General features: G+C 42.1%; 2 protein-coding genes across 2 annotated transcripts; both read left to right on the forward strand.

Annotated features, from left to right (window-relative positions):
• The first annotated feature begins 4,709 nt into the window (after positions 1 to 4,709).
• Positions 4,710 to 15,931, forward strand: LOC119790113. The gene is made up of 7 exons (XM_038295466.1): positions 4,710 to 4,850; positions 5,570 to 5,642; positions 5,718 to 5,803; positions 5,888 to 5,948; positions 14,103 to 14,618; positions 15,558 to 15,647; positions 15,807 to 15,931. Exons 2-7 carry the CDS (start codon positions 5,579 to 5,581, stop codon positions 15,929 to 15,931), a joined length of 942 nt encoding a protein of 313 aa, XP_038151394.1. The 5' UTR covers positions 4,710 to 4,850; positions 5,570 to 5,578.
• Positions 15,932 to 16,025: 94 nt separating this feature from the next.
• On the forward strand, positions 16,026 to 20,621 carry LOC119790168 (intermediate filament protein ifb-2-like). Its single transcript, XM_038295577.1, has 6 exons — positions 16,026 to 16,125; positions 16,682 to 16,801; positions 18,826 to 19,056; positions 20,069 to 20,152; positions 20,236 to 20,432; positions 20,533 to 20,621. Exons 1-6 carry the CDS (start codon positions 16,096 to 16,098, stop codon positions 20,561 to 20,563), a joined length of 693 nt encoding a protein of 230 aa, XP_038151505.1. The 5' UTR covers positions 16,026 to 16,095; the 3' UTR covers positions 20,564 to 20,621.
• Positions 20,622 to 21,913: the final 1,292 nt, after the last annotated feature.

The following is a 21,913-nucleotide window of genomic DNA, read 5'->3' on the forward strand; positions in this document are numbered from 1 at the left end:
GGTTCAGAGAACCTTTATGTCGTCAGCAAAAAATTCCCCTATCTACGTTTATTTCACATTTACTGAAGCCTTCAATGAGACTTTTGGAAGCACTTTCTGCTGTTGTTGACTGGAACGGTATTTCTCAAAACCGTTGGAGAGTGAAGGATAATTTCTGATGTGTTTATACTTTTGTAGTTTTGTTTATCTGCTGCAGGAGATTTTGTAGGCCTTTTAATATTTCCGCTGATGATTTAAGATGATTTTCTATAATCAACTCCTAGTCAGAAAATGTTGTGATCTTGATAAATAATATCTTCCAGCAGGAGGTACCTCAGGGCATCAGGAGGTCCTAATCTGGTATATTTATCATTTTACTGGCCCACATGGAGCCAAAGTTCAAACTCTTTAGAAAATATAGAAATATACACAATTATATATGAGATTTTAGAGTTTTATGGCTATTTAACTACATTATATGTAATGATACCTAATAACACGAAAGTAAAATGATGTGAGAAGAAAAAAATTGTTTTGTTTTTTTACATGTTTGATGGAATGAAATGACAAAGTGTGTCATGTGGATGTAGAGCTGAGAAGTTAGGAATGAACCTGGAGTTTACTGAATAAATTTCATTTGGCATATTTAGATTGTGGGTGCACCCAAGTCCCTTGTTCTGAACCTAACATCAAGCATAGAGCTAGAATAACAAAACATAACAGTCTTTTTCATTGACATAAAAGCAACCGTCTTCATTTGTGCCAACAGTCATAACCATTTACCATGGAGTTGAGCTCAGATGTTGAGAATGTCTGAACTGAAAGTTAATGCAAAATACAGAATAGATGTTTAGAATCTCTCCCCCACTCTGCATGTTCTTTAACTTTTTTCTCTGCTGCTCACACACAACAACAAACTGTGTAACCCTTGGTGATTGTTCAAGCTGAAAAAGTCTGGACCTTATCACTGATGCATTCATTAGTTACCGCACAGTTCAACCTGCGACATGTTGGTGTTTCTTACCCACCACCTCTTCCATCACCAGTGGCTCTCATATCAGCGTAGGGAGTCCTGTAGCCGAAGCTGGATCAGGCTGTGTGAGCAGCTCCGGGTGAATTCAGCTGACAGGCGGGTAAAGATGGTTACAGAGGCAGACGGGGCCGGGCCCTTCAGCTGCTGCTGCTTTGGCACCAAATCATAACTCCTTTACTGTCGACGGAAATGCTGATCTGGAATCAGCACACAAAGACACAGGAAGTTTTTGCCTTCAACTGACTGAATAAGGGAACTCCCCTGACCTGTGCACTACGAGTCTATGGTGACAAGAGTTTTAAGAAAACGAGTTAGTATTTTTTGTAATTATTACTAGTAATGTGGGAATCTTGGCTGGAGGTAATTGTACCTACCATCCATTCAATTTGTGTGAATATTTTGTGATAAAATATTAACACTGTAAAATGAATAACAGTTATACTAAAATAAGTGTGATATTTCTGTACAGAAAAGACTGAAAGAGCCTGAAGGATTCACTGTCACTTTAATTTCTAACCTAAACTCATTCTGCAAAAATGAGTTAACCCTGAGGCACCTGTAATTTGGCCAAAAAACATCTTAACACAATAAAAAGTGTTTTTGATAGTCTTCAAGGTTTACTTGTTACAAATGCTTTTCTCCATGGTTTTATATACATCTATATATATATGTGTGTGTTTGAAATGTGTGAAAGCCTGCTTGCCAGTTCAAATAACAAAAGGTGAAACCCAAAGCCTGAACCAGTTTAAGAGCCAGAGGAGACGTCTTAAAAAAAAAAAGAGGACAACATGATCCACGCCCTGAAGGCCAAACTACAGCATTTCAAAGAAAGGCAACGCCACTTACCAACAAGTTTAAAAGCCTTTTAGAAGCTCCTCAAACTGGTTAAACTCAATTCACAACTAGATAAACCACATCAAAAGACAAAGGGTGACATTTAGTGCTGGAGAACAAGGTAAAGTCGCAGGGAAAGCAGAAAGGAACTCAGACAGCTAGCTGAGAAGTCCCATGCAACACCTTGATCTGAGTGTAGCTACATGGAAAAACACAATGACACCAGAAAGATAATCTGCACATATAGGCAGATGGAGAAGGTGGTCAGATCCCTTGCAGAAATCCTCCTTTTGTTCAGGACATTCAGAAATGACCACCAGCACATGGAAAGCAGAACGAGCCGACCTATTATCGCATGGTTCCACATGAGCCCCTGTTTATTTATGTTATTTAATTTTTTTTAAAGAAACAATCTTTGTTTAAAAAATGAAATTGTGGATCTGATATGAGTATGCGCATAATATTAAATAATTGAGTCAGTAAATCAGCAGTGTGTAGATGCAGGCATGAGAGGAAAAAGTGATGATTGACTTGTTGCCTGTCAAGTTGAATCAGCACTATGCAGCTGATGATCTGGCCATGTCCACTGAGCAACAGAGAAAGACAAGATGCATGAGGGATTTCATGCATAAGACATTTAACATACGATGTTTGAGAAGCTTAGTTTATGATGTTGAATTATTTTAAGCATAGCAAATTTTTATTACATTTCAAAATAGCAACACCTCGAAGACAGATGAGGATCTGCTCAGCAGTTCTCGCTACCTGCAGAAAGAACACAGTGTCCATAAAGCATACAGTTAATGATTAGACTGAGCAGTTTTCTGCCTCTAAATGGGAAAACAAACTCTATAAAATTGTCTAGATAGGGGAAAATATTGTTTTCATCTTCTTTTTCCCTTTAGAGAGGGTTATATTATCAATATCCTTTTACAGTATTTTTTCACTGTGGTGAGACTCCAAGATTTACTTCCATAATGCTTTAGTTATCTGTTCAGATTTCTTTTTTTTCTCAGGCATCATTGTTGTCATTTTGGTATGGCCATACTGTTATGTTTTTATAATGAACATAACTGCTTGGCTGTCACACTTTTCAGAATGGTGACAATGATGAACACTGGAGATTATTTTTTCAACTTCCAGACTCCAAAACCCAAAACTGTGATTCTTGGCTTCATAATTCAATTAAATTCAGTTTATTTATATAGCGCCAAATTCACAACACATGTCATCTCAAGGCACTTTACAGTTCAACCAGATCATACAATCAAATTGATACAAAGTTTTCTATCTAAGGAAAACCAGTTGATCGCATCGACTCATTGACTCAAATACAATCCCTCACACTAAGCATGCTTGTAGCCACAGTGGAGAGGAAAAACTCCCTTTTAACAGGAAGAAACCTCCAGCAGAACCAGGCTCAGTGTGAGCGGCCATCTGCTGAGGCAGACTGGGGTTCAAGGAGACAGAAGCATAATGAAAAAGTAGTGATAATTATTATATTTTTATTATTGTTAGAGCAGAGTGTTAGCTGTGATCAATATAGGGAGATGCAAGGTGATCCACCACTCCTTTATTCTCCCCCTAACTAAAGTTGTGAATTCAGTCATAGTGTTATTCCTCCTAATATACTTGAACAACGTATTTAAACAGCTACAGCTGTTGCCAAGTAACTAAAATTAACTCATTGTAAAATTAAATCTGCATGTTTGGATAAATCATCTGCCTGTTTGGATACTTTATAATATATCTGTGTTGTGGTTTTAACTAGAAGCATCATCACACTAAAAACCTGTTAGGAATTTTAACTAATAGATATGAGGAGCAATATCAGAATGTAAATTCCTTCAGCATGAAATCTACTTTCCTTCCCTCTGCCTCTGTGACTTTCTAAAATGTCCAGAGTCATAAAAAGACAGAAGTAAGCCCTGTCATCATTTTCCTTGTCATATTTCATAAGTTAATATCAGCTACTTCTAGCTGTTTACGTTTTTTATGCCGAGCGGTTACTGTATTGACCAGAATTAAACTTAACTGAAAGCAGCGACTGTGGCAGACAAATTCAGTTATATCAGTGAGCTGGAGGCATGTGGCTGATTAATGGGCTGAGATTTGTCAGGAACAATGCTAGATGTTTGCATCTGTATCCTGCTGTCAGCAGGTTATAATAGCATAGTATTTACTATGACAGATGTGAATAATATAACTAGCAGTAATAGTTTTTTTATTCATTTGTTATTTGATTTGTTTTTTGCCAACAGCTGGTAGCTTGTTTATTTTGCCAATGAAGAAAGATTTTTTAGATTGAATGCCTCTAGGTAGAGCTGTAGATGCAGTCATGAAACACTATTAAATCTGTGAAGTTATTGGCACTTTTACAAAGTAAACCTTCTCATTCCTTCCTGGAGTTTTCAAAGCATCCAAAGCATTTTATTTGATCTACTCTGAAACTATAAACTTTGATATATCAGATTTCTTTTAATTCTCAATAGACAAAATTAAAAACAGTCTCAAAACATTTGTGGATTTCCCTTCAGCATTTGGCCACACTGAGTTACTGCTTAGATTGCTTATGTCTTGGGGTAGCTCTGAATCTAATAATTGTGAAACAATTAATTGGCATGGAGATATTTTCTTTCCAGAGGTTTACTCACTGATCAGTTCCTGAGTCTGAACACTGCACACAAACAAAGGCTTTGCTCTGTTTTTTATACAAATCAGTCCAACCTGCTGTGTTCAACTAAAACATTGTTTTAAGGGGATATATATGTGCTGCAGAAACAGGAGCTGCAGTTAAAAAGAATGACGGTTATGTCTAAAATCAGTTGTTTTTCCATCTCTGTTTTCCCTTTAGCAACTCCTTACATAGCTAAAAGTTGCTGTTCAGGAGCAGGATCTGTTTAGGTGTTTCCATAACGACCAGTTGTTCTCAGATTTCCTGCAGCAGCAGCAGATCTTCAGCTCCGATAGAGTCTGGCTCTGTAGCAACTTACTCTGCATAAAGGTAAGTGGCAATATGTTGATGAGGGGATTGTGTATAATCTTTTCCTTTAGCATCCAGTTAGATGTTAATGATGCCATTTTAATGTTGCAGTCTGTTGATGAAAAGCATAAGTTTGATTTGTTTTTTTTTCTCTTTTACCTCCTTTTAAGAACAGCTACACAATCAGAATCAGAATCAGAAATACTTTAATAATCCCAGAGGGAAATTACTTTTGTTACACGCTCTAGTTATAGTTTTACATGATATATACACACATCCAACTATACAATATAATAAAGATAAAAAATAAGAATAAAAAGAGATAAAATATATATACACATATAGCTCTTCTGTATATATATCTGTACGTATATCTATGTATATGTAAAAACTAAATCCAAATAAAGTGAAAAGTCCAATTAAAGTGAATAAATCCAAGTAAGGTGATACGTGGCGTGCAAAAATAGTGCATAAAGGCGATCAAATCAACCTAAAATGCTTTATTAATGTATTTAGATAAAACATTGTAACATTTTCCTTTAAAATAAAGAGAGGTAGTCTATTGTCTCCTTGGTGGAACCATTTCCTAACAAGCTGACCAGGTTGCCTTGTCAACCGGCCTGTTGAGCAACATCCCCCACTCTCAAATTAATCATGGCTGTCCGTCAGCCTTAGCCACTAGTTCATGCTGGGGGTGTGAAATCTCTGTGGGTTAACCCAACAGCTGCTTATTTTTACAGGTTTAGGGCATGGCTGGTCATGATGGTAATGAAGGAAAAGACTTAGAGAAAACCTGCTTTTGTTTTTGCTCTGGTCAGTAGTTTTAAAGCCATTCTATATTTCTGTTCTTAAATTGCCACCTCATATTTACCCCTGTTTCCTTTTTAGATGCAAATCAAACAGACAACATGATCAGACTGGATCACTGTGACCTCCTCCTAGATTCAATAGATCAACAGCTTGATCAGCTGCAGGTTAGCGAATGTTATTTTAAGTCATTATCACCTACAATGTGTTCACAAAAAATATTTTTTTCAAAATGTCTTTACTTTCTGCAGATAAAGTCTCCAAAGCTGAAAAATCACATCTTCCATGCGACAGGAAATGCCAAACCTGCAGGTAATTTATGATTTATACCAACATAAGTGCAAATGTTTGAGTGTTACTGTATTACTGCTTTGAGTATAAAAGTAAGTGGTAGGGCAAAAAATGAAAGACTTGCCATGTATATATGTGTATAACGTATAATGTAATAATGTATATATAATGTATATATGTATGTATGTGTATATATATATGTATATATACATATATGTATATGTATGTATGTATATGTAAAAAAAAAAAAAAAAAAATATATATATATATATATATATATATATATATATATATATATATATATATATATATATATATATATATATATATATATTTATATATTATTACTATTTTTTTTTTTTCATGAAACTGGAAACTATGTTTATATCAGACTTAAGCCGATTCTCCTGATGGAGGGTGAAAGAAAATGCAAAAAGGAATAACTATGTTTTATATCTGAACAAAATTAGATGGATATTTTCATATTGTCAAGTTTTATTTGTGCCAACACCAACTCAGGCTTTCTGAGTGAATTCTTTACAGAACTCATTTTTTGCACCAACTTAGTGACAAATATTCTTAATATGTGTCTTCTAACTTTGCACCCAAACGAAAGTTACGTATGTAACTACGGTTCTATGAATCCCGGATGACCGCCAGAGGGCGGTGCTGAAAGCACTGAATGTTCCCTTCGGGCATGCGCAGTTCGAGTAATTATACCAACAGAGTCACACCTGTGACACTGGATGACCACTCAGAAGCTATATAGCCTGGTGTCATCCTTTGCTCTGCTCCTACAGAATCTTCTCGCAAAAGCAAGGATTCTGAGTGACAGAGAAGCTCTGGCGGTCATCCGGGATTCATAGAACCGTAGTTACATACGTAACTTTCGTTCTATTTCATCCCTACTGACCGCCAGAGGGCGGTGCTGAAAGCACTGAATGACTAATGCCAACGATGTCACAAGGAATCCTGAGCACATACCTCACAGAGGAGGCCCAGCAGAACCTTGTAAAAGGACCTGACCCAGGGGATGAGGGGCAGCCACATTGACACTGTAGAACCTGGTGAAGGTGGTTGGGGAAGCCCATGAAGCAGCAGCACATATAGCTTCCAGCGGAACCCCTCTCAAAGCAGCCCAGGAAGCGGTGACGCTCCTGGTGGAATGTGCTCTCACACCGACTGGCAGGGAGCAGTGACCTGCAGCGTAGGCGTGGCAGATGACACTCACAATCCAATGGGACAGACGCTGTTTAGAAAGAGGACAGCCTAACCTTGGACCCCCATAGCATAGGAAAAGCTGGTCCGAGCGTCTCAGATTGGCGGTGGCTGCAATGTATGCCTCTAACGCTCTTATTGGGCACAACTCAGACTCATTCTCAGTTGTACCAGATTGAGGCTGAAACCGAGCCAGCCGCAATGGCTGGTTACGGTGAAAAGGAGACAACACCTTAGGCACAAACGCAGTATTAGGCCACAGGGTAACACCAGAGCCATCTGGATTCCACCTGATACACCTAGGGTTGACAGAAAGAGCATGCAGCTCGCTGACCCTCTTAGCTGAGACGATAGCCATCAGGAAAGCAGTCTTGCAGGAAAGCCACTTGAGTTCTGCTTGTGCCAAAGGCTCGAATGGAGGGTGGCACAGAGCTGTGAGAACCAACGGCAGATCCCAATCTGGGGCTCGTGGGGCTGGCTGCTGGCACAACCTACGAGCACCATGCAGAAAAAGTGAAACCAGTTCATGGCGCCCCACTGTACGGTTGTCAACAGTTCGGTGAAGACATGAAATTGCTGCAACATACACTTTAAGGGTCGAAGGAGAGCGGCCCTTATCAAGGAGAGACTGGAGGAACTCCAAAATAGTGGGCACCGAGCAGGAAACTGGGTTCTCATTGTGGGCAGAGCACCACTGAGAAAAGAGGCGCCATCTGTTAGCATACTGCAGCCAAGTGGAGGAAGCCCTAGCACTCAATACGGTGTATCTCACTGTGTCTGAACACCCAGTCAGCCTCCCAGGGGCCATGCCCACAGCTGGAGACGTTGAGGGTTGGGGTGCCATATCTGTCCCCCCAACTGAGACAGCAGATCCCTCCTTGCTGGAAGACGCCATGGAGTACCGTGACACAGACTCCAAAGCAGCGGGAACCACGGCCGCGCTGGCCAGAACGGAGCTACCAGCAACACTCTGTGGCCCTGCTCGAGAACCCTCCGTAGAGTCGGCCAAATCAGTGAGAGGGGTGGAAAGGCATACAGGAGAACCTGCGGCCATGGATGAGCCAGTGCATCCTGGCCCAGTGCGCCCGCCATCCCGGTTAGGGAATACCATAGGGGGCAATGGGTCGACTCCTCTGTGGCGAACAGATCTACCTCTGCCTGCCCAAAGAGGTTCCAGATTATGCGCACTACGTCGCGGTGAAGAGACCACTCTCCCGGAGCAGGTGCCTGGCGGGATAGAGAGTCCGCAACCTGGTTCTGCCGTCCTGGCAGATACGCTGCGCGCAGGGTACACAGACGGGGAAACGCCCATTCCAGGAGATCCCTCAACACCTTCAAGAGACGTGCTGACCTGGTGCCACCTTGGTGGTTTATATGATAAACAACAGAGGTGTTGTCTGTCCGAATCAGCACGTGCCTTCCCTCTAGGTGGGGCAGAAGGCACCTGAGGGCCATGTGCACAGCCCGCAGCTCCAGCACATTTATGTGTTCGGTGCGCTCCCTTGGGTCCCAGAGACCCCGAACAGCTCTGTGTTGCCACACGGCACCCCAGCCCATGAGGCTGGCATCCGTGGTGACCACCTCCCTTCGACACACTACTAGCCCCATTGGAACACCACTGGACAAAAGGGTCCCGTCTCGCCAAGGAGCTAGGGCATGGAGGCAGCTCCTGGTCACCATTAGCCTGCGATGCCTGTGCAGCCTGGCGTCTAGGCGAAAGCTGTTGAGCAATCGCTGCAAAGGACGCAGAAGGAGCAGCCCTAAGGGCACGACACGAGTGACTGATGTCAGTTTGCCCAGCATTCGCAGGATGATGATGTAGGGAAACTCCCTGCCCAGTCTGAATCGACGGACAAGCTGGAGTATGTCGTCCACCCTGTGAACAGATCGACGGGCCATCATGGTAGCAGAGTCCAGATGCATCCCAAGAAAGGTGGTTGTCTGAGATGGAACAAGACAACTCTTTGCCAAGTTGACTTTGAGGCCTAACAGTGACACATGAAGTAGAAGCTGGGACGTATCCCGAGAGGCAGCTACCTGAGAGGGAGCACAAAGAAGCCAATTGTCCAGGTATGGCAGAATCCTGACTCCGGAGGCCTGTAGAGGAGAGAGGGCTGCTTTCACGCATCGAGTAAACACCCTCGGGGAAAGGGAGAGCCCGAATGGGAGCACCCGGAATTGCCAATGGCGCCCCCGATAGGCAAACCTGAGAAAACGGCGATGTTCTGCCGCAATAGGCACGTGAAAGTAGGCGTCTGTCAGATCTACTGATGTAAACCAATCTCCCGCCACAATGGTCTGAAGGACCTCTGTTATGGTGAGCATGTGGAAGGGAAGGACCTTCAGGTACTGATTCAGTCCCCTTAGATCTAAAATGGGGCGAAAACCGCCGGTCTTCTTGGCCACAAGGAAGTATGTGGAGTAGTAGCCTCTGGGTTGCCGCAGAGGATCTACAGACTCGATTGCCCCCTTGCCCAGGAGGGCGGAAAGCTTCTGGTCTAGTGCCTGAGATTTCACCGGGTCTGTGATGACAGTCATCTTGACCCGGTGTGAGAGGGGGGGCCGCCTTCGGAACTGGAGCCTGTAGCCATTGGTTAAGGTGGCAACCACCCATGGATCTACGGCATGAGCAGCCCAGAAATTCAGCTGCTGATGGGAAAAATGTCCGACGGCTGGCCCGGTGGCATCATCTTCTATCCCCACGGCCCCTGGGGGCTCTGGGGGGAGGGCGTCCAGGATTTGAGGCCCGGGTCTGTCTAACAGGGCGGCAGACTGGCTCACGAAAGTCCCTCCTCGGTCTCTGCCGCACATCATGGGGATAGGAACCAATAGGTCTGCCACCAGTCTGAGGTCGTGGCTGAACGCTGGGGGTAGTGGCAGGGCGGCCCGAACGCTGGGGAAAGGCAGGTATGCTCCTGCGAAGGCCGGAAAGCTGCTGGCTAGTCTGACGTGCCTGAGCAGTCCGTTCCAGCGCCTCCAAGGCAGCTGATCCAAACAGCTCCCCTGGTACAACCGGGACACCCCTGAGGGTCCTACGGCATGCTTCAGTCAGAGGAGATTGTGCCAACCAGACCTGTCTACGAGCTTGGACAAGGAAAGACATGACCCGTCCAAGCTCTCTGGTCATCAGCGCGAAGGCCTGCAGCGCTGCGTCACTATAACCAACCGCCGCACTTGCACCACCAGTGTCCTGAACAGATGCAGACAGGGCAAACATGAGGTGCGCCAGAGAATTGCCAAGGCGGCCAGCACGCGCTCCTGCATTGTACGCCTTACAGAGGAGGTCATCTGTAACCCGACATTGAGTCCGCGGGCACCGGACATCAGGACGCAGGGCTTCATCTGGTGACACAATCAGTGAAGCAACAGCTGGTTCAATTGCTGGCATACGGTCCAGGCCGGCCTTCACCGACTCATGCATGGCAGCTAATACACGACCATCCGATGAGAGACGCGACAGCGCTCTCGGTTCCCGCCAACAGGCGTGTAACTCCTTCAAGTACTCCTCTGATGGAGGTACAGAAAAAGGAGTAGGAGCCCTTCCACGTCTGAAAAAGGCACTGCCGGAGCTGGATGCCTCTCCTTGTGGGAGTTCCAGCTGCAGCTGCTTCAGGGCCATAGACATGACCTCCCGCATGGAACCGTCACCGGCCTCTCCAACCGCACTCTGAGATGAAAATGAACCAGCCTCAGAGGCTTGAGAGGACCCTGCCTCCTCCTCATCTCTAAAATGAGAAGCGGAAGCAGCCAGAGAGATAACGTCATCCTCTACAACCAGCTCGGGCATTGGTGGGGAAGAGAGCCCAACCACTGGGAGCGAGGGATCAGATTGCCGTGTCTGCAACAAGGACTTCACCTCTGCCAGCTCTGCTGACAACTGCTCCACCCTTGTGGACAGGCCCTGGTCAGGTTTGGCCCGCTTCCTCCGGGGGAGGGGCACAGATGCTGTGGTCCCACCACGGCGCTTAGAACGCTTGGGGGGAACCACCTGCCCAGAGGGCGGAAGGTCCGAGGCCTCCTGGGGGCACAACTGGGCCAACCGGGCCACCCTCACTGCATGGGGCATAAAGCTGCAGTTCATACAGGGGTTCTCAGACAGCGCCTCCAAAAGGTGCTCATGTCCAAGGCAGGTAGGGCACAGGTCGTGGCCATCCTCTGCCTGCAGGGCAGCCCCACAATCCATGCAGCTGTGAGAGCCATCCATGTCGAAGGCCGACAAGGCTTAAAGAACAGAAAGTTATCGAAAATCGGGAGAGGGGGCGCAAACGCAGCCGTCACCAATTACAGCAGAGAAACGAAAGAGGCTGCGAGCACAAGGCAGCCGATACTGGGAGAGGGGGCGAGAACCGCTACCGTCACCAGGTATAAAACCAATAAACCAAAAAAGCTAACAACGTTAGCTGTATGGAAACTTAAGTTGGGAGTAGGAGCGAACAACGCTGCCGTCACCAATTAAGAGAGCAGACCAACGAAAAGGCTGCAAAAAAGGTTGATTTTGGGAGAGGGGGCGAAAACGCTGCCGTCACCATTCATAACTAAGCAGACCGATGAAGAAGGCTGCAAACAAACCAAAAAAGGCTAACAACGTTAGCCGTCTCCAACTTCGGCAAACGAAGTAGACCACACTTGGTTGGGAGAGGGGGCGAAAACCGCGGCCGTCAGTAATTATAGCAGCGCAGACCGGTGAAAAAAAGGATGCAAAAGTAGGGAATATACTGGGAGAGGGGGCGAAAATCGCTGCCGTCACCAGGTATAACACCAACAAACTAAAGAAGCTAACTACGTTAGCCGTATATAACTTTGGCAGTGAAGTTATTCACACTGGGAGTAGGGGCGAAAACGCTGCCGTCACCAGTTCGAAACAAAACAGCACGAAGCTGTAGGTAAAAAGCTAAAGTCGTGAGCCGGGAGAGGGGGCGCGGACGCTACCATCACCAGCAAACAACTCACTTACCTTCCGTATTCCTCAGAATCGACCCGTTGCAGCCCTGGGAGGGCGGAGAATAACCGCAACTCCGGTCAAGATACAGGGGCTTCAGACAACGGGGAAGTTAGCGAACCGCTTGCGAGAAGAAAAAAGGAGCAGAGCAAAGGATGACACCAGGCTATATAGCTTCTGAGTGGTCATCCGGTGTCACAGGTGTGACTCTGTTGGTATAATTACTCGAACTGCGCATGCCCGAAGGGAACATTCAGTGCTTTCAGCACCGCCCTCTGGCGGTCAGTAGGGATGAAATAGAACTCTTACTCACTTTTTTGGTTTTACAAAATACCTCCAACACAGTCATACTTATCACGACTCTAATTAGATTTAGAGCTAGACCGCTAAGGTTTTATGTCTTAAGTAGCTTCTAACAGTGGACCTTTCAGATTGGCCTGCATTGGTTGCAGAAAAATGTAAAAGAAGCTTTTTACAGCCTTTTTTTTTAGTTTGCCTTTTTGCTCAGTCTGTAAGATTCTGGTTATAACCTAACTGTTCTCTAACAAACCTGTGGGATCTTTTCAGACCAGTTGGATTTATACTGAGATTAATTAGTAATGAGTTTTCGAAGGCTATTTGGTCTGCCCCACTGTTATCATATAAAAAAAAAAAAAAAAACACATATGAAATAATATACACTCATCGGCCACTTTATTAGGTACCCCATGCTAGTAACGGGTTGGACCCCCTTTTGCGTTCAGAACTGCCTCAATTCTTCGTGGCATAGATTCAACAAGGTGCTGGAAGCATTCCTCAGGGAGTTTGGTCCATATTGACATGATGGCATCACACAGTTGCCGCAGATTTGTCGGCTGCACATCCATGATGCGAATCTCCCGTTCCACCACATCCCAAAGATGCTCTATTGGATTGAGATCTGGTGACTGTGGAGGCCATTTGAGTACAGTGAACTCATTGTCATGTTCAAGAAACCAGTCTGAGATGATTCCAGCTTTATAATATGGCGCATTATCCTGCTGAAAGTAGCCATCAGAAGTTGGGTACATTGTGGTCATAAAGGGATGGACATGGTCAGCAACAATACTCAGGTAGGCTGTGGCGTTGCATCGATGCTCAATTGGTACCAAGGGGCCCAAAGAGTGCCAAGAAAATATTCCCCACACCATGACACCACCACCACCAGCCTGAACCGTTGATACAAGGCAGGATGGATCCATGCTTTCATGTTGTAGACGCCAAATTCTGACCCTACCATCCGAATGTCACAGCAGAAATCGAGACTCATCAGACCAGGCAACGTTTTTCCAATCTTCTATTGTCCAATTTCCATGAGCTTGTGCAAATCGTAGCCTCAGTTTCCTGTTCTTAGCTGAAAGGAGTGGCACCCGGTGTGGTCTTCTGCTGCTGTAGCCCATCTGCCTCAAAGTTCGATGTACTGTGCATTCAGAGATGCTCTTCTGCCCACCTTGGTTGTAACGGGTGGTTATTTGAGTCACTGTTGCCCTTCTATCAGCTCGAACCAGTCTGGCCATTCTCCTCTGACCTCTGGCATCAACAAGGCATTTCCGGCCACAGAACTGCCGCTCACTGGATGTTTTTTCTTTTTCGGACCATTCTCTGTAAACCCTAGAGATGGTTGTGCGTGAAAATCCCAGTAGACCAGCCGTTCTGGCACCAACAATCATGCCACGTTCAAAGTCACTCAAATCACCTTTCTTCCCCATACTGATGCTCGGTTTGAACTGCAGGAGATTGTCTTGACCATGTCTACATGCCTAAATGCACTGAGTTGCTGCCATGTGATTGGCTGCTTAGAAATTAAGTGTTAACCAGCAGTTGGACAGGTGTACCTAATAAAGTGACAGATGAGTGTATAAAATCATACTTTTCAAATGTTTGTGAAAGAAAGATATCATAACTTATTTTTCATCCACCACATATAAAATACAAAAAATACAAAATTCATAAAATATAAATTAAGGTTTGTAGTGATAATTTCCTTCTCCCTTTCTTAGAAAATACACAGAGCTCCTGGGATAATTTATTCAATCATAAGGAAAGCAAAAGAAGTCTGGAAAAAATCCTTGAGGGCAAAGAGGAAACTTACTGGGATCAGGTCATCTGGAGGCTCGAGAGGCTTCCTAGAGAGGTTTGTAAAAAAGAGACACAACCTCTTCCAGATCGTATCTCCACGGAGGACTTTGTAAAATGCTTCAAAGAGGAGATGATAGACCTGTCTCAATTTGAAAATATGGATCGACTAAACCGAGAGGAAAAGATAGAGAGGGCAAAAATCCCTGACAGTGAGACTCTTCAAAGCAATCAAAACCGTCCAAGTCCTGAGAGAAGATGGTCAGAAACAATTGACGGGATGATGGCTCATGGTTTTCAGTCAGATAAATCCTGTCTGAGAAAGGAAGAGAGAACGTCTCTTCTTGGAAGGTACAGAGAAAATATGTCACAAGATAACAAGAGAGCAGCAGCTGGAGAGAGAAACGAGACGCCACAGAGGCCTGGAGAGTTCGGCAGTGGTATGTACAAGTTGGCAACAAGATATCCTCATGCATCTTCTTAGTTTTCTCAGGTGGAGTAAATTAAACCTAAAAAACTTTCACCTGGACAGATATTTGTCCATGTCTGTCTCTTGGCATGTTTCTGGGCCAAATTAGATTCTTTAGAGCTGCTCAAACACTTCTGTTTTCTTTTTTTTTAGTTTATTCTTTTTGAAGATGACCCTACTTACTTGATGAAGTTTGTTTTAAAAAAGCCTGATATAAGAAAACGTCTCTCTCTTGTATCACTCATGTAAATTTAACATATACACTGACTGCCTTGTTAAAAATAAGACAATATTTAATTATTTTGCATCTGTCTATGAGTTGCAGATACACTTACCTGTAGTTTTTCTACAAATGTCCATTTTGGGCTCCTCTTTATTTGGTAATTTATGGCATTATTTTGAATTAATATGAGTATAAAGAAGTTTTGTATGTTAAAAAACGGATTTAAGAATAAATACTAAAACAGTAAAATCTGCCAAAGACCCAGTTGTGTGTTGGTTAAAACGCCAAAATTGTAGAGCATTGCTGTCTATATTTTCTATGTATGAACCGTCTCATTACATTGTGTGAATTTAGGCAGAAATTATTTAAATGAAGGTAATTTTTACCTTCATATTAGCCAGTTTCAGTCAGATCTTTTCTCTTTGAATAGGGCTTTATATTCTGTTCTCATCACTATTTAAGCCTCTGCTTTCACTGAATAAATAAAATCTAAAATACAGTTTTTTTTTTCTTGATCTCTGCATGAGGGCTTATTGAAGCCTGAGAGACTTTTATTTTAGTTTTACTTGTGCTGTGATATTGTAAAAGACTGGTGAAGCTACTGATAGCATGCTATACATCTGGTTCTCTCTCTGTTTATGAAACCAACTTTGTTTCTGTGTTTTTTTGTTGTTGTTTTTTTTCCAGGAGTTGCAGCTTGGAGTTTTGACAACATGTCAGCTGACAGCCAACTTGATTCAGACAGCTTAGAAGAAAGGAAGCAGGTCAAGTGGACAGGTACAGTAGTTGCTGCAGGAACCAATGTGGACTCACATAGGAAATTAAATACTGAATGCAAACCTGCAAAATAAAGATTACAAAACAAGTACACAGATTTGTGAATATAATTCAAATGTAATGAACTTTCTGTGCACTTTCTTTTCACTCTATCACAAGGATATTGCTCCTTTATTAAAGAGTTAGACTATCCAAATGACGGCTCTATTAACTACAGTGACAATGACACAGCAGCAGGAGAAGAAAGGGAAAATCAGGCTACAGCAGGTAAATGCAGAAATTGATCAGAAAAAAGATGAATGGCTTGTTTTGTTATGACAAAGGGAGAGGTTTCCATTACGGATGGATAGAGAAAAAAGTCTTTGTGTTTCCTCTAACAGCCTGTAATGATATCAAGACGTCCACTCCTGTGAGGTTATCAGAGAGGCGGCTGTCAGATTGCACCAACATGAAAGAGGACGTCTTTGACCTTGAACATGTAAGAATAGTAATTATAGAAAAATCCCCTGTACCTTGAATTTTGCTGCTTTTTCTGTTTTGTTTTGGTTAAGGAATGTGAAAAAGAGGAAAAGAAACGTAGATTTAAATGGATTCAGCTTAAAAATGTTGAGCACTGTCTCTAAAATCTGACAGAAAAAAAGGTATTTTATTAAGCAGAGGTCTCACACCCCAGTACTGTATATCATTTATGACCTAGCAGGCCATTCAGCAGTTAGAGCAGCCATCTGCAGGCACTGTCTAGTTTCAGAAGGAGAACACAATGTTGGAGTTTGCTTTGAGGCACAGCAGTTCAGAGAAATATTCTGTTAGTCACAATTTTAAATATGCACTAACACATTAATGCTGTGGTTTGTCAAACAGTAAGACGATGCTATGTATAGGTACCAGCTGCAGCAGCTGCAGAGGGAGATAGTCATGTCTGAAAAATGGGTGCCGCTGCAAAAGGGTACTAAAAACATGCCTTTGTTGATAATTTTATTAGTTTTGCATGTCTTAGACTTTTTATTTTTGGTTCTGCCCTGTTTCTCAAACAGAGCTGTGTTGAAATGTCAATGATGGAGCGCGAGGAGCTGGATCCACAGCTGGACTGTACCAAGAAAGAACTGTTCTCTGCGCTGCGACATTCGAGAAAGAAAATCGAGTCCTTGCAAGAGGTAGAGCTTCAGAACTTGTGTGACGCAGAAATAAATGAGATTACAATTAGAGCATGAGTTTATTATTCTAACTCAACTTATGCTATAATAGAATAACAGTTTAGCAGAAGGAGGTTTTGACTAACTTAGAAGCAAAAGTTACATCCAGTGCAAATCTGCACAGAACCCTGAAACTGACATCAAGATGTAAAAAATGCTACAATTTTACCCTTTTCACATTTTAAACTCCAATGTATTCTATTGGAATTCCTGTAGCTGAATTACTCAGGATTAATACATCATCAATTAGTAGAAGACAACAAACACGCTGTTTGAAAAAATATTTTAAAAATGCCAACCTAACAGGGTGGCATCCATTAACACTGATGCCCCTAACTTTTATTTGTTTTTATATACCCTTTAATCATTCCTGTAGATCTAATTTATTTTGGAGATGCAATATAAGCAACAGAAAGAAGTTATCTAAATAACAGGAAGGAACCATCTGTGTTCAATTTGATCTCAGTGTAGAAACACCTGTTGTTAGTGAGCTAAGAGAATCATGAAGACCAACTAACACACCAGACGGTTCAGGGAGAACGCTGTGGGGAAGGTTAACACAGGATTAGGTTAGAAAGGAGCAGAAGCAGAGCAGGAGCAGCAGAGATCCACAGCTCTCTAATGAGATCCTGGTGACAGGGTGGCTATTAGTCTTTATGGAAGAATGGTGAGAAGAAAAACATTCAAATGAAATTATTTCTAGTCATGTGGAGGAATAAACAACATGTGAAAGCTAGCAGGAATCTGGTCTGATTCAAGCAGCTTAAATCCAACATTCAGTCTGTGAAATAAGGTGGTGGCAGCATTATGCTGTTGTGTTGCTTTTCTTCAGTCCAGACAGGGAAGCTGGTCAGAGTTGATGAGATAGATGCTGCAAAACACTTGCAACTTGGTAAAAGGTGCGTCTTCCAGCAGTACAACCAAACTTACACCCAGAGCAGACATAATTGTTTAAATCCAGGCCTATTTCTTTAAGTTATGCGTTTGTAGTCCAGACAGAGTAAAAAAAGGTTCAGTTAGCATCAGTTTTCAAGTCTGCCAATAGATTCTCAGTCTAACTGGACTTAAGGTATTTATTCATAAGAGAAAAGGACAATCTCTGTCTAACATGACAGGGCAGAAAAAAAGGTCAAAGATGTGTCTATATCTTTGGGATTAACTGGAATGTCTGCCCAGATGACTGAATAACAAAAAGAGTCAGGAAACAGATTTTACACACATTAAAATAACAGTTTTATCTTCAACATTTTTTTGCAAAACAACGATATATAAACGGATAGTTAGTGTTCTGCTGTTGATCTTAGTAAACAATTTATAGAAACATTCTATTTATTTTAGTGCAGAGATCCTGTATATACTTTGTATCAAAAATATTTGGAGAGAATTAATGACTATCCCTGGAGCAGCAGCTGGAGGCGGTTCAGGAGGAGCCTCCCAGGGCCACAGAGGCAGGGAGCCCACTGCTTAACAGATGTGCATGTCTGCAAAAACAGATGGAGAAAAGCATCATGCTGAGGAGGTTACACCTTCTTCTTTCACGACTAAAGCCGAATCCTGTGCATAATATAGATAAAAGAAGAAGGCGCTGCTCTGTTCCTAATGTCCTCCAACTTAGGATTTAATCAAATGTTTTGTTTAAAAACAACTGTTTACATTTTGGTTGTGCTTTTATATCTGATTTTTCGTTTGATACCAAAAAAATATTGTAAATACTTTGGAAATTGATTTTGACTAAACAAGCCACAGTCTCCTTCATGATTTAAGTCCATTAAATTAGGCTTAAATCTAAAAGCAGCAGAAGAGTTTTACTAACCCTGGTTTTATACATAGCTTGAAAAATACAATTGGGGCCAATTTTTAGTTTTTCAAATTCAGTTTTATGCAGTATTCTTATATTATTCACTAGAAAGATTAGTTTGAAAGTTTTTATATCCCTCATTTTTACATCAGATATGTTCCTTCTTTGCTGTGTTTCTCACTTTTAGGCCTTTGATGTTCAAATGAGCAAGCAACAACATGAGCTGGTAGAATGTTGCATCAGGGTGGGAACACTGGAAAAAATGTTGGCACAGAGGGAGCTGCAGCTAATGAGTTTACTGGAGGAGCGTAACTCTCTACAGGCAGAGAAGGACAGCCTGAAGATGGAGCTGCAGCACCTTGAAAGGCAGCACTACAAGGAGCTGATGGAGGCACAGAGGAAAGCTGATGCACTGATGGTAGGAGCCGATGATTTCTAAACCTCATGCTCGGCAGAAACAATCACCCAACTGTTCTTTGTTTGATTTTATTTAGATTATTTGTTGTAGATTCTCAAAGAAGTTGCGCTTAAATAAAATTAAAAAAATTATTGAAATACAAATTCTGAAAGATCTGTCTACCATTTCAGTTGCAACTCTATCCAAGTATGTCTCCACCAGCTTTGGGCCTGAAGTAGAGATTGTCTGGATGGAGAATTTTTGTGAGCATTCAGATTTTATCCCAGGTTTCAGTTAGATTGAGGTGTGGACTTAAACTAGGCCGTTCTAACACCTGAACATGCTGTGATCAAAAGCATTTTTCTTGCACCATTAGATGCTAAGAGCTGTTTGTGTTTTTGCTTATGCCTTTACCCTATTTAAACATCTAAAGATCCTTTTTTCTACTACTTTTGTTTGCAAAATAGTTTTATCTCAGTCAGACAGGATGGACAGAAACTTAATCTTACTCAGGACATTTGCTGCTTGTAACAACATTTCTTCCAGGTTTGCTCTGTATTTGGCTCCACCCATCAGCTTTGATTATCTTCCAACTCTAAAAATCATCCCCACAACATGATTCTGCCACCACTATGTGTCACAGTGGTGTTGTTGTGGCCAGGGTGTCATACAGTGTTTTTCTAGTCACACATCTTGCATGCTGGTTCAGAAGGTTTTCATTTTATCTGACCAGTGCAGCCTCCCTCACATGGTTATGTATTCCTTATAGGGCTTGCAGGTGTACCTGCTCTCTCTTCTGATGGCTAACTCTCATATTAATGATTAAAAGTGGGTAAATACAAAGGCATTACACACTTTTCAGATGTTTTCCCCTAGCTAAACTATTTTGCTTTTTTCTTTTCAATACTGAGAATAATTCTACTTCCCAGTTATGCATGGGTTGAAACATGAACATTTTTGAAAAAGTAGAAGAGGAATTACTATTTCTGAGTAGGCACAGTATATAAATATTTCTGTGTTGATAATTTTTCAGGTGCAAGAACTAAGCATTCAGAGGCAACAACTGGATAAAGAGAAAGATGAAGCTTTGAATTCACTCTGGACACGTCTTACTCAGGTATGGACTTTTGGCGCATTGTATTACATACATAACTAATTTTATACACTTGCTGAGATGCCTTTTGTCCAACATGTATGAAGGAGCACACTGAGGAGTTGTGCCGTCTGAAATATGCTCATTGGACTGAGGGAGAAGCAGCAGCATCTCTTCACAGGGAGCTGAAGGCCAAAGATCAGGAGCTGAGGCAACTTCAGATGAGTATGGATGAGTGGAAGCAGCAGACCACAGCTCACCTTGCAGACAGCGTTACAGAGAAACTCATCCCTGAACTGGAAAGGTCACTCAAAATCTTTATTCTTACATCATATCTCATCAATGTTTTATTTCAGTCTTGGTACATAAGGCATGCAACTAAACAAACATTTGCCATCCCACAGTTGCAAGTCAAAGCTGATAAGAGACAGGTAACTCCTCTCTTTCTGTAAATCATACATAACATGGTTATAAAAGCATTGTCTTACCCTAAAATGGAGCAGAAGGTATAACATTAACTTATGCCTTTTTTTCCCCTGTATGTTCTTCTTTTTGCTGTGTTAATTTTTTACACATTGAGGCAACTTTTAAAGCACATGTGTAACTATTTCCCAGAAATGCCTCAAAGATTAAAGAAGCAAGTCCTGATGGAATGATGCATGGTGCAAAGGTAAACGATATGTTAGCATTCACCTCTTCCCATTTCTTTAATAAACATTTAAACAACATTCCTATTCTCTCATCTCTTCCATCAGGAATCTCTGGAAGCTGTTTGCTCTCACTTGCATCATGCAATAGTCTGTGCTGCTGGACACATCCACTCAGACGTCTCTGTGTTTAAGCTTCTTTGCGACCTGCAGAGCAGAGTGAAGCAGCTCCTGATAGAAAATCAGGTCGTCCCAGACATGCTGAACAGAAACTTTCTGAAGTAGAGGTTTAAGGCTATATGATTCTGCATGCAAAAAGCTGTGCTGTTGAAAGCAAAACTATGCACACCCCTTAGACTTTTCTGTATTTTGTTACTTTAATGACCGACTTGGTGGCTGTGGCGTAATTGGTAAAGCAATCCAAAAGCTGTGAGTTCAATAACACCTTCCTCGTGCAACATACTGAAATGCTTTCAGAGAAGACACTTAATCCCAAGTTGCCTACAGATGTATTTATGAGTGTGAACACGTGGCTCCTATAACTAGATCTAGTGTAAAGTGCTGAGAAATGTCATTATTCTAGAAAATCGATATTTTTAATTGGGATATTATGATGACCAACACAAATATTTGTGAGGAGGAAAGAAAGGGACACCATTTGCTTACAAATTAAGAGGAGCAAAGTATGAATTAAATCCCATATTAAAACATCCTTTGGGCTATCCTTCTATGAATATAGTATTTATATTATCTTTCACATATTTTAAAGCCATCCTATTACATCTACATGTGATAGAAGAATGAAAAGCAGGTCACCGTGACATGAGGCGGCATGAGGCAATGAGGTCACATTCATGAACTCTCATTCACTCTCTTTTATGACCTGTTGAGAAACTGAACTGTGAATGAGTGGTGAACTGTAACTAAAATCATCTGACTTTTGTTAAATAAGCTAATAAAGCTATCCTGTACTTGAGGAAATCGCTTGTGTAATATTTAATTTTATTTGCCAAATTCAAACTAAATAACAATTGGTATTTTCACAATGTGCAGTTGTGTTTGATTTAGAAATGTTTTTTGAAAAATAAATTAAATGTATCTGCTTGTAGCTATTAACCCTTCTTTACATTTGACATGT

Source organism: Cyprinodon tularosa, unplaced genomic scaffold (assembly GCF_016077235.1).
Source record: "Cyprinodon tularosa strain WSP-4 unplaced genomic scaffold, ASM1607723v1 ctg356, whole genome shotgun sequence".
Lineage (NCBI taxonomy): Eukaryota > Metazoa > Chordata > Actinopteri > Cyprinodontiformes > Cyprinodontidae > Cyprinodon > Cyprinodon tularosa.